The 13708-nt window shown below is 37.9% G+C and overlaps 1 protein-coding gene across 3 annotated transcripts in view; it reads right to left on the bottom strand.

Annotated features, from left to right (window-relative positions):
• Positions 1-3146: 3146 nt before the first annotated feature.
• ARID4B (AT-rich interaction domain 4B) overlaps positions 3147-13708 on the bottom strand; it is a 184952-nt gene continuing 174390 nt past the window's right edge. For 2 of the 3 annotated variants that reach the window (XM_074990132.1, XM_074990134.1), the window contains 4 exons: positions 11265-11378; positions 8165-8380; positions 6398-6544; positions 3148-4968 (listed from right to left, as the gene is read on the bottom strand). In XM_074990132.1, the coding sequence (XP_074846233.1) occupies positions 4838-4968; positions 6398-6544; positions 8165-8380; positions 11265-11378 (608 nt within the window). In that variant the 3' untranslated portion in view covers positions 3148-4837. Of the gene's footprint in view, positions 4969-6397; positions 6545-8164; positions 8381-11264; positions 11379-13708 lie in introns of all 3 variants that reach the window. The other variant, XM_074990133.1, reaches the window with a different exon arrangement.

The following is a 13708-nucleotide window of genomic DNA, read 5'->3' as shown; positions in this document are numbered from 1 at the left end:
CCCGTCGGGACGAGCCACGCGGCAGCGAGGCGCGTCAATTTTGAAGTGCCACGGCCACCCGCATGCTAATGAGACGCTGAATATGCATTTCAGCACTTCATTAGTAAACTTCGAAATGGCCATTTGCGTGGCCATTTCGAAGTTTGGGGCTAGTGTAGACATAGCCATGGAAATAAATACAGTACCAAACGGGGTAATACCTGAATTAGATGGCATGGCTGCCTGCATTATTATTCTTGTTGACAAGAATATCATTTATGGAAAAGCAGGTGATTTTCAGTGTTGATCTTGTCACAAATTATATGTAGTAAGCATGAGGAACGTCGATTAGTGTGGCGAACTGTGTAAAGTTAGCGTAACTATAATGGCTTCTGTAAGGCTAAGTGCCCATGTGATTAGCTCTGCTCACTTGCTGGCAGATATGTTGACAATGGTATGACCTCACACAGGAATGTGCAGAACGGACTGTAAGGAGCTGGAAAGAACTGGATCTAACTGAACTGGGAGTACTGTCTTGTCAAAACTAAGATGTTGAAGAATTACCGCTTGACAGTTGGAACATACCTGTTTGTTCATCCGTTACTATAGTCTGTATCCAATCAAAATCAAATGTATCCTAGTAACTGTGTTTGACCAATCAACTATATGCAAGTTAAGACTATAAATGATCCATTACTTTGTTGTACGGGGTCCCTCTCTCTGGAGAGGTACCTTATGCACATAATAAACACCTTGTAATTCTACCCCGGAGAAGCCTGTGTGTCTCTCAGTTAGCCAAACGCTGTTGGTTCTCTGACATTAGCATGAGAAAAATTAACAGTAAATTGGCTGAAGAGAGGCCCTGAGCCAGTGGCCCAGTGGCTTATGGACTTCAAGAACAAAATTGTGTGTGCTGAGAAAAGAGAATTACAAAAAGAAGGCAAGTTCCCAGATAAAAAGTCAACAAAGAAGAAACAACCACAAAGAACACATTGCTGATTGTTCATTGCTCGAGGCTGAGGCAAGCAGAATTGTGGTGATGTAAGCAGGATGTTCCAAAATTGGTCATGGACAAGCATCGCACGGTACTGGGGGATATGACCAATGAACAAAGCGGCAACCCACTTGGATTGAGGGGTACAACCAATTAACTGAACATCACTGCTGCCTACCAAGGAAATACATATTTCCTCAATTTCCCACACAAGTTAGAGTCCATCGATTTGGCACATTGTGGTGACATGCACGTTGGACTCTCGCCTCAATCAACTAACCAACAGCCTCAGAGGGTGAATGAGTGAGTGTGTTTTTGAGTGTGTATGAACTTAATTCGGTTAAGAATAAGGCTGTTAAACTGGGATAAAAATTAGACCATTATCATTCAAGCTACACCTTACTTTTGACTTGCTTTCTAATCTAGTGGAGTTCATGTTCAGATTCGACACATTAACACATGGTACAAACAGAGACGTCAACCACCTAACGCCATTACAAGGACTGCTTCCTTCCTTTGATGCTTGTAATTATCAGACAGGACAATTAACATCCCCCCACCCCACTCCTTCAATTCTATTTGATTTGTTAGTTTTTATTGCAATTTTTTTTTGCCCTCTGTACTTAAAATTGTAAGTCTGTATTGGAAATGAAATTGATCTGAAGAAGTGGGTCTGTCCCATGAAAGCTCATCACCGAATAAATCATTTTGTTCATCTTTAAAGTGCTACATTTCTGCTGCTTTGTTTTGTTGGAGTACAGACTAACATGGCTACTTCTCTGTTGCTTTCTAAGTTAACTGTTTAATTTAAACATAGTTTTAAAACTATCTAAAATGCACTTAATAAAATAACGTTTTACTGTGAAATTCATCATTCTCCGAGTTTTTATGGAACTGATGCCAGTCTTATCAACTGTGTAGCAGCACCATATCATGACACACTCCACTTTCAAAGAGCAAAAAATTCTTATCAGTGCAAAGCCTTCCAAAAACTAGAGAAATAAGATTTCTGAGGGAAGATGGATTCAGTAAGAGGACAGCAGGAAATAATTAGACAAAAAAAAGAACAAAAGACACAAGAAGGATAGACTCCTGTCCTGCTTAATGAGACAGACTACCACTAAAGTAAGTATTCATTTCGTTGGAGTAAAAGCTACCTTGCCAAAAAGCAGATGCAGAAGAGGAACTTTGCCTTCAGATCCACAGGAGTAATTCCAAATGAAATCAATGCAAGTTTCATCTGCTGATGGGGAAACACTATGACTCCTCAGTTATGTCACGTTAATCAATGGAATATTTCATGGTCGTAAAGTTAAGCATGTGCCTATGTGCTTGGAGGATTTGGGCCTAAAATGGCGGAAAGCTCATAATTACAATAGATAAATGTTGTTAAACTGCATGTTAATTATATGTTGGCTGTGTCTACAGTAGCTCCCTACTTCGAAGGAGCAATGTAAGTAGGGTGTTGGGAGATTTTTAATGAAGTGCTGCGGTGCATATGCAGCATTTCATTAAGCTAATTCTCCTCCACGGCCAGTGTTATACTTCGAAGTGCCGGCTTGCGTGTAGCTGCGGCTAACCTGCCGGTACTTTGAAGTGCTTGGGCAACTTTGAAGTCCCTGTACTCCTCAAAATACGCAAACCAGCACTTCGAAGTTGCTGCAGGGGAGAATTAGCTTAATAAATAATCTCCTGACACCCTACTTACCATGCTCCCTTCGAAGTAGGGAGCTAGTGTAGACACAGCTGTTATCTAATTAAGTCTCACTGGTAATACAGCAGCTTGTACATGCAATATCATTTTAATAAGATCAATGAAGTCTGTATGTATAGGCCCACATTCAGACATGGCGTAAGAAGAAGCATTTCCAGTTATTTCACTGGAATTCTACCTTCATTTCAGCTGAACTGGGCCAACAGATTATTAGAGGTCAGCAACTTCCTCAAGCATCTTTTCTTTCGCATTTTCAAACTAGCTGAATTAAAGTGGATTAAATGCAGTCTTAACTGAGGCTCTCTCAGCATAATTAGTGTCAATTTGCCAAATTCATCAAGAGCACAGCTCTGTGGAGGATGAATTTGGCTAAACTGAGTAGAGAATTTGGCCCAGTGTATTTTTCTCCAAATTATTCCTTCTGTATTTATTTCTTACAATACAACCAATACAATTAACTGATTTTACAGTCTGGTGTCATTTAATTGAGCACACTAAAATTGAAATGTTAGAAACAAAATCAGGGATTCACAAACTATGGCATTTTATTTCTGAGGCCTTTGCTTACATTTGTACAATATATTACATAATTCTCCATTGTCTGCAGAACCTAATATATATTTTTATAGCTTTTTTCTATAAGCTTTTCCTTCAATGTTTGTCAACAAATTTTTACAGTCTTGTACAAATCTGAATACTTTGAAACCATTTTCAATAAAATCAGTTACCGTAAGCACACACTATGAAGACTGAAAACGCTTTTCTTAGAAAAGTCGAATGTAAAGGATTCTGACACTCTAGCATCTACAAACAAAACCTTCTGAAATTACATGTTGTATTGCAAAAAACAAAAAAAACATGCCAGACCCCTGCCCCCCAGCCAAAAGAAGTACACAGAACTACAATTAAAACAGTAAAACCATCTGTACAATAAAGTACTGTGTATTAACAGTGCCAGGTATTAAATATCTTCGATGAACACTTCCTCAATATACAAACGTCTTAGAAAGATGTATAATTAAACAGGAGAGAGCTTGGGATTCATACAACATAAAATGAATACATGTGAAAACAGTTTTGAATTGGTATTGGATTTTGTACAGGGCATTTTTAAAAAAAATTAATGTCTAACACTCAGCTACTTATTTATATTAAAAACAACTATCCTTTTGTGGCAGTGTTCATATCAGCAACCACAAAGTATATTAACACAGCTTTTTCCTTGAAGTCCTCTCGGTTGCAGCTCATAATAAAATAAGCATTACAAATGAAATATTTGTTGCTTTACGGGAAAAGAAACATTTACAAGAAAAACACAAAAATATAACTGTTATAATCCATTATGAATAAATATACACTTTAAACTGGCTAAATACAATCCTTATACATTGTTTAAGATTTAATACAGTTTGCGAGCCATTTTCTTCCTTTTGTCATAATGTATTTTATCAAAATTAAAAAAAATACTGATTCATAGAAAAATGGCAAAGTACAGTAGTTCCATTCCAATTAATGGGTTATTTAAACCCATAATAAGCTATTTAGCCTAATTCAAACCTGTAAACATTAGTCAGTCTTTTTAAAAGAGAATCTTCATATTTGGTTATCAGGACTGATGTCAAACATTCTACTAACCGCTATATTCTGAATTTAATACATGTGCTTGACTTACACAATTAAAGCCACTATGAGGTGACTTAGAAGTTAAAAAACAATTAGCTTGTACAAATGAAAATAGGTTCAATATTTGTCATAAATAAATGGAAAAATATCAAATGTTCCAGCTTTAACAAAATACCAGGGAATACATGTACAGTAAGCCTTAACACATGAATTAGGCTCATCCAGCAACTGTATGCTTACTGTATTGTCTCTACAGGCAGTGAGCAGCCTCTCCATTTGCCACAGTGGAAGGCCTTCGAGTCACTAGACATACAATTCCCAGACAAGTTGGAAACAATTATTGCTCGAGGAAAAGCAGTTTTTTGTACTTTTTCTTCATAAAAGTGCACTTAAGTGCAAAGTTAGCTTGTCAAGAAACAATCTTTAAATACAAAATAGTGCTTGTCTGAATTTTGTGCCACTGTGCAGTATAAAAAAAGTGGCCCTCAGCAGCCATTAAGTGCAAAGTGCTTTGGCAAGTCCTGCTGTCACCTGCACTCAACTGACATCCCATTTTGTGATGAATTTGACATTGATGGTTCTGCTAAAGTTAACATAACTGCAGCTGTAATGGAACTGGAAGAAGGTGAGGAAGAAGATGATGATGTAGCAGCGGCACCTATAACATAAAGAAGAACAAAAAGGTTTAAATAAATGTACTAAAAGGAAGTAAAAATACTTTGCATGTATACCAACATCTTTCGACCAACCACTTCAAAGCAGATCATAATCATTAAACAGACACCATCAACTTAAAATCTAGCTAGTTAAAACAACAGAAACACAAGGAGTTTCACCTGCTCCCAAGTGGCCCTGCCAATTTTTCTGATTTTACAGTCAGGTTATAACAAGAGGAGAGCAGATAAGAGGCAATTTTATTTTGCTGCTCTTGTCACATTCCATTGGAGGAGGATTAACAAAAAGGTTCTAACTCTGTTATACAAGAAGGACTAGTAAGGTTTGTGCTGCAACACTCATGCAGTGTAAACGTGTGGTATTGAAATTTGCTCCGCTGCAGACCCACTAAGCAAATCACATGAAAATAAACTTATAGCTAATGATGGATGGCTTTGGCTTTTCTGTAAACACCATGGCATACTGAACATACTGACTCCAACAACTACTACATATTAATAATTATGTACAATTTCCTGATGCTGTGTGACAGATTAAAGAAACAAGGAAACTGACTTGTAGTCCATTATACTACATTATTATGAATTAGTATTACTATAAGATGGGTAAACAAATGGTTGAAAAAACATTCAGGCTGAAGCTACATGACCCCTCCTTTTTGGAAGGGGCATGTAAACGCAGCCAATCAAAAATGCAAGTGAGACATGGATTTAAATACTTCATACCTCATTTGCATACTCCCAAGGGATGTTGCTTCCAAAAGGGGCTGCTTGCTTTCAATACACAAACAGCCATGTAGATGAGGTTCCTTCGAAAGGAAACCCTACTATTGAAAGCACTCTTCACAACTTTTTTTCACATTCAAAAGCAGGGTTTCCTTTCGAAGGAATCCCATCTGCATGGCTGTTTGTATTCCGAAAGCAGCCCTTTTGGAAGTGACATCCCGCGGGAGTATGCACATGTTGCTTTGTTGGAATTGGGCCAAAGATTGAAATTTGTTTTTCAAAACCATATTTGATTTTTTTAAACCTGTCAAGTAGTCTTTTTAAAAAAACAAGGCTGTATTAGTATTGAAACAAAAAGAATCTGTGTACTGGATTACAGTATCATGGTTTCTTTACTGGCATCTAATAAATTGACAAATGTACTTATGCGGTATGCTAGAAAGAACAATTTGTCATAACAAATTACTCAAATACTCTATTTTAAATGGCAACATAAATGCTCCATGTTTTACAAAGATCAATCCAAGGAAAACATCCTTTTGGACTTTTAATTTAACTTGTTGGAAATTAACAGATATATGGATTACAAGTTTCTGACAGAAATCTAAGGGCCAAATTCCTCAGATACAATGGGTTACCCCTCTGCATAGCTCTAGCAGAGGACATAATTTAGCCATAAGTACTTACTTTCACGTTCTTTTTTCTTCAAGCGCTTTCTTCTTCGGTCAATGGAAGCTACCTCAGATTTTAAGGACAGGTAGTGTTTCCTGATTTCTTGCAGTTTTTCTTGTAGGATTGTTATGCGCTCTGCACTTGTCAGATTTTCCAGATCAGCTGTGAGGTAAACAACAGCTTAGTTAATAATTAAAGGCTCCTGATTTCCCAGTTCTATTTCTTAGGAACATATGGGAGAGGAATGATTGGAGAAGACTCAGAAAGAAGCAAGTGCAATTTTAAGCTGCCTTCTTCTCTATACCCCTTAAACCCAGCTGTGCTTTCAGCAGTACCTTGTAGTTCACTTCTACTTCTATGACTTCTATTTCTATCACTTCTACTTCTCACTTTAAAATAAAATAAATACTGAATACAACCCACCCCCTAAACAAGAAGTCCTGAGTTTTACCATGCAGAGCTAAAAATGGCTATTAGACCATAAACAATTGCTGAAAGGGCAGCTGGACTTATAGGGAGACAGGATGATGGAGAAAAGGTCTTAAATGTTTGTTACATTAAAAAAGAGGTGCTGAAGCCTTTCCCCTAGTACATGTTGAACCTCTCTAGTCTGGCACCCTTGGGACCTGACCAGAGCCAAATGAGACCATAGAAGGTCAATATTGTCTAGCAGCATTACCATCATGTCCACCGCTTACTGGGCTCTTAGAAGATGCTTAGGGGGTAAATTACAGCTAAATAACACCACAGAACACTGACAGCCAGGACTGCTGACTGTAAGCAAACTTTATGGGACCATGGGAAACTTGGCCACACCCATGATAAGTGCTTGTCCAGCTAACTAAAAACCTGCTGGATTACAGATGTTGCCGGATGAGAGTGCCAGATTAGAGAGGTTCACCCTTTATTTTCTGTAGCTCTCCTCATTTCCCCAGTGGAAGGACAGAGTTGCGTTAACTGTTCCCTTCTCAAATTTTTGACCAAAAGAGTTAAACAGAAGTTGCTCTCTGGTAGCAGTAAGGCACTGCAGAGTCTGCATTAATCAGCTATTGATGCGTTTTTCAGGTGGATGAAGGCACATTGGCTCCAACTTCATGCCTCAACACACACCTAAATCACCCAAGCTGACTAATACACAAAATGGAGAAATTTATTGTTATAACAGGATAAAAATCTGTTCTGGTTCTAGTTTTGCTAAGGTAAAAACTGACTACCAAATCTGAGAAACTTCTGAGTGACTATCACAATGGAAAAAAAAGATACACAAGTCAACTTAAACACAAGAAACATGAAATTCACATCAATACTGAACAGCCAGCACAAATAGCTAAGAATGACTTTAAACCATATATGGGGGGCAAAAAAAAAAAAAAGTCCTATATAGGAAGTGCTCCAGGTGGGCTTTCTACATACTGCCCAGAGTCAGTTTCACTGAAAGAAAATGAAATGTTAATCTTAGAGGCCATGTCTACATTCTCCCCCATTTCTGGAAGGGGCATGGTAATGAGCGGAGCAAAAGATGCAAATGAGGCGTGGTTTAAAATATCTCGCACCTCATTAGCATATTCCCACAAGATCTCGCTTCCAGAAGATCCCCTTCTGGCAGCAAAAGCTGCCGTGTAGGTGGGGCTCCTTCCGAAGGCAAGTGCAGACGTGGCCAGAGAAAGACAAATTCAGTAATGATAGGAGTAAAAGTAATTCTGAAAGAAAATAATTTAGTTTTTTTAAAACTATTTCTTATAGCAGTAACAAACTAGATCTAGTTTTAAAAAAACTACTTACACATTTGAAAACTCCATTTATAAACTTTGGGCAAACGATTATTTTGTTCCTTGAGATCAGATTCCTTTTCTCCATTTTTTCCACATTTTCCTGGAGATTGTGTTCTTGCAGGTGATTTGGTATGGTGAGACTTCACTCCAGTGGAAACTGATTTTATTGACTGAGACTTGTTTATACTTTCACCAGCAGAAAGTTCTTCGCTATCACTGCTGTTTGCTGCAAAATTACAAAAATACACAGCATAGGTTTATTAACTACCACTAGCTCCTCAAGTGCTGGTTCCAAGTATCAGCAAAGAGGTTATTTCTTTTTCAGTAAATAAAAGGTAAAATGCATCCCTGGCGAAGAGAGCCAGCAAACAGGGTTATGCATCACTGAAGATCAATGGTAATGCTCAGGGATCTCTGTACTCCATTCACACTAGGGAAGAGAAATCATGCAGTGGTTCCACACAGGGTAGGTAGTGTGCAAGATGAATGACACAAGGGCAAAGCCACAGAATCTTCTGTCAGTGGCACTGAAATCTGCACTGGAGGAACAGAGTGGGCAACAGTATATGAATTATAACCCCATATCTTCTTTAGACAGATGGTACTTGCTTATGTTTATACAGAATTACTGAATTGTAAGTAGGCCCAAAAATCTATTTCTTAAAATCAGGCTTGAAAATAGTCAAGTGAAGCTTAGTGAAATAGGAATAAAGTGAACCAAAGCACTTGAGAGACAAGTTGAAGGTAAGTTAGGACACAACCCCAGGTCATACTGTAAATATGTTGGGTCCTGAATGGCTTCCACAAATGTTTTAGACAAAGTGATAATGTTTTGGAAAAATGCTATTTTTATTAATAATTATTGCTATGGCATTTACATAGATGTGAATTACAATGACACAATGGGCTTGTCTACACTACCTCCCCACTTTGAAGGGAGCATGGTAAGTAGGGTGTCGGGAGATTATTAATGAAGTGCTGTGGTGCATATGCAGCACTTCATTAAGCAAATTCCCCCCGTGCAGCAACTCCAAAGTATTAAACTTCGAAGTACCGGCTCACGTGTGGCTATGGCTCACCCGCTGGTACGTCAAAATTTTGAGGAGTAAAGGGACTTTGAAATACCCCAGGCACTTCGAAGTACTGGTGGGTGAGCCGCGGCTAGACGCGAGCCAGCACTTCGCAGTTTAAAACTTTGGAGTTGCTGCGGGGGGTGGGGAATATGCTTAATGAAGTGCTGCTCATGCAGCGCAGCACTTCATTAATAAACTCCCGACACCCGACTTCCCATCCTTCCTTTGAAATAGAGAGGTAGTGTAGACAAGCTCAATGTTAAATAACCAACAAAACGTAGAAAATATTTAATTATTGTAATTCAGCAAGTTTAACATTAAGGGACATTATTTTAAGGGAACATGAAAAAGGGTGCCTGCTAATTTTAGATTAGGCCCACTCATTCAATACCACAGGACCATTAGAAAAAGGATTATTCCCATTCTCATAATTTAGGTCAGGGACACGCAATCTGTGGTTCTCGAGCTGCATGAGGCTCTTTGAACAATGAAATGAGGCTCCTGCTCAGAGCTGCATGCCTGGACTGCTCACTGCTGCTCTGTGCATGCGCCCCAGCTCCTAGAGGGAGAAGTGCATGGCAGCAGTGGTGGCGGCAGCTCCAATGAGTCACAGGCATTGGGTTAGAGTCGGGGGACTGACACTGGGAGATTGGTGGCGGGTTGGTTTAGACCAGGGGACCTGGGGACGCCTGGTTCAGGGGGAGAGAAGGAAGACTGGGTTACAGCAGGAGGCATGGGGTGCCTGGCTCTGGAGGAAGAAGGGGGATTGGGTTAAAGTAGGGTGTAGGGAGTGGGCACTGAGCCACGTATTATATACTTATTTTTATCTATCCACATATATATTATTCATTTTAGAGAGAGAGAGAGAGAGAGAGAGAAAAATGGATAGACAGATGAATGGATAGATAATATGTGGTTCTTCACCTCTATCCACAGCTATTTTGGCTTAGTCTCTAACTGGTTGGCCACCCCTGATTTCAGTACTGATCACCCTTCATAATGCATCAGTTAATCTTTGAATGTGAATACATCATGTCTATTTATTTAATATAAATTAGTTAAGCAATTTTTTTAATTTTATTATTTAGTGGGTAATTCACAGTTCTCCACTAAATTATCTGTAAATTCCCTGCAGGCCTGAACTGGCAAGTGTTTAGTTTGGTTTTATTTGTTATTTATAATATTTTTTTTAATTTATAAATTACTAAAGTGTAACATATAAAGTTAAACATGACCAGCCCTGAAAGCATGTAGGTACATAGGTAAATGTGTATGTAAGAAAATATAAAATATAAAAAGTCAAACTTCTGCTGCAGAAAGTCCTGCACAAAAACTGACTGATATCACACACTAAACATTTTAGAGTACATTCAGTATAGATGTAACCTCCATTAGGAGATACTGCTGATCAACTGTTTAGTTTCATACTGCAGTCAGGAAAATTATCTATATTATACATTAATATTCACTTATGAGGACATTCCAAGTTACATTTCGTTTTTTATTTGGTTTACTTTTAAAGTCAGATTCACTTGTGAAGTGTTCCAATATGTAGCAAATAGATCAAGTGTATGAATACACGTGCCATGTAATTACAGTGCTGTTCCTGTACAAATAATATCACCACTTCTAAATTATGTGAAACTGTGTGAAAACTGATCTTCCACAACATGTAATTGCCCTTTGCACAGAGTTCTAATACTTAGAATGTATGTATTTCCACACTCCAAGTATTTCTACTTCGTTCTTTGACAAAAACAGGCCCTGTAAAATGCCACATTACAAGTCCCACTAAACTCAATGGGAGCTGAAGGCTTTGAGCACCTTAAAGCATCAGCTCCAGAAACAGCATAGCAAGACATTTTAAGTACTCCTGCATTCAGCTAAAACAGCTTAATGATTTTAACATTTATGATGAATTCTCTGCTTAGCACATTTTCTAATATGTTGTCTTTATATAAACAGTTCCTTCACTTGCTATGCTAATACAAGTTGTTCTAAGTCAAGGTTTCATTTTGTACTAAGTTGCTTACTTACTGGCTTTGCTCTTCTTTTTGTTGTTCACCACTGATGTTTTGTGGCTTCTTTTCTGCTTTTTTGCGGAACCGCCTCCTCCCTGAGCATCTTTAAGTCTTTTTTGACCTGTACAGACTCCAATTTTAACAAATCATTAAATACTTGGTGAAAACATTATATGACTTTGTATTTCAGGTGTTTAAATTCTATGTTATATCTATGTTAAAGCTGCAAGCAGATCCTCTGAGACTTAAGTTTACAATCATGTGACTTTTCAGCTGACATTAGCTTGGTTTAATTTTCTAAGTGCACATGCTGGTATCTGGTACTGGGGCTGGGTGGGAAACGGACCAAGTTTGCTAGTGAAAGAGAAAATCTGTTAGATGTTTGCAAGTAACTGATAGGAAAATATGTATTGAATCATATTACCTGACACATATGAACATTTTGGTCCAGCAAAGAACAGGTGGAAAATTTATCAAGATTAATCATCAAAAGTGAAAGACTGAGAAAAGAACTTGACTTATCTTTGATAACACTACCCATTTAAAAAGCCTTCAGCAGCCTCACAAATTGTGTAAACTAACAATACCAACTCTGTGTGTGTGTGTGTGTGTGTGTGTGTGTGTGTGTGTGTGTGTTGTTTTCTTTAAGATGAGACAAAGTATGTATGAATTCTAATTTAGGAATATGTCTGGCTGGTGGATCAGAAGCATCCAGTAATACCACAATCAAGTAAGAGCCCATCACCCTGTTAATAAAGTTAATTAATATGATTTAGTTAATAAAATGATTTATTCGGTGATGAGCTTTTGTGGGACAGACCCACTTCATCAGATCAATTTCATTTCCAATACAGACTGACATTTATAAGTACAGAGCACCAAAAAAATTGCAATAAAAATTGAAGGAAGGCGGTGAGGGTGAGGGGGATGTTAATTGTCCTGTCTGAGATAATTAGGAGCATCAAAGGAAGTGTGACCTCAGGCATTACAAGGACTGCTTCCCTTCCTTTGATGCTCCTAATTATCTCAGACAGGACAACTAACATCCCTCCACCCCTCACCCCCTTTCTCCAATCCTATTTGATTTTTACTGTATTTATTTATTTATTTAATTTTGGTCCTCTGTACTTATAAATGTCAGTCTGTGTTGGAAATTAAATTGATCCGATGAAGTGGGTCTGTCCCACGAAAGCTCATCACTGAACAACTCATTCTGTTAGTCTTTAAAGTGCTACATGCCTGCTGCTTTGTTTTGTTGGAGTACAAACTAGTACGGCTACCTCTCTGTTATTAATTTTTATGTGTATCATATAATTTATTCTTTCATAGTACAAAAATCATTCAGAATTACATAGGAATAGCATGTTACAGCTCAGTTTCAAGAAAAAAAATGAAGTCACAATGTGTTAAGCTGGCTTGAATAGTTTTCTGGGGAAATGAAAGTTTTTTTCAGTCTAGAAAGTAACTCTGAAGTACACAGCCTTTCATTTTGCCTTTTCCCCACATCTGCTTTTCAAAATTGAAAAGTAAAAGGCCTATTGGTATTTATGACCACAACGAATACACCTAGAAGAGGAAGGAGAAACTAAAATAAATTCTAAGGACATCTGGTTAAAAACAACACCTACAAAATTAAACATCAAATGGGAACTGTACAAGACTCAAAATGCCTGCTTTACAGATATGGTCTTCTGTAGCAAAATCATTTACAAATTAAGGAATTATTGGCTCATATTCAATCCTGTTTCTAATCATGGGCACCTTGTATTTGACAAATGGAAAAGCATGACCACAAAAATCAGAGAGGTGCTTACAACATAATATATAAAAAGTGTTAATGTGTGTGACTGATATTACAACACAAAACAAAACTTACAGAAAGGAGTCATCCTTGATTTCACCCTGTGCACATCTTCTTATACATAATACCTGCAAGCTGAGCAGCAAGCTTTCAAACTACCCATTATTAAATGTGAGAGGGCCGCATATATTTTCTTCCTGAGGCTCCAAATTAATATCTTCCTGTTTTATATAAATCTTAATTATTCTTTTGCAAGATGCATAACACGAGCAGAACTAAAAAAAGAACACAGTGCTCTGAGAGCAGACAACTGAAAACTTTAAGCACTCTGCTCTTGAAGGCAGTTGGAAATGGTTAAGATGAAAAAATTATTAAATTTCAATTTCAAGGTCCTATTTATAGCTCTGCAACAGCAACAAAGGGTCCTGTGGCACCTTATAGACTAACAGAAAAGTTTTGAGCATGAGCTTTCATGAGCACAGACTCACTTCATCAGATGCTTCATCATCACATCTGATGAAGTGAGTCTGTGCTCACAAAAGCTCATGCTCAAAACTTTTCTGTTAGTCTATAAGGTGCCACAGGACCCTTCGTTGCTGTTACAGATCCAGACTAACACAGCAACCCCTCTGATACTTGACATTTATAGCTCTGTAATT

This window comes from Carettochelys insculpta, chromosome 3 (assembly GCF_033958435.1).
Source record: "Carettochelys insculpta isolate YL-2023 chromosome 3, ASM3395843v1, whole genome shotgun sequence".
NCBI classification, from domain to species: Eukaryota; Metazoa; Chordata; order Testudines; family Carettochelyidae; genus Carettochelys; species Carettochelys insculpta.
Note: the sequence above shows the minus strand (reverse complement) of the source record. Positions and strands in the feature narration are given on the sequence as shown.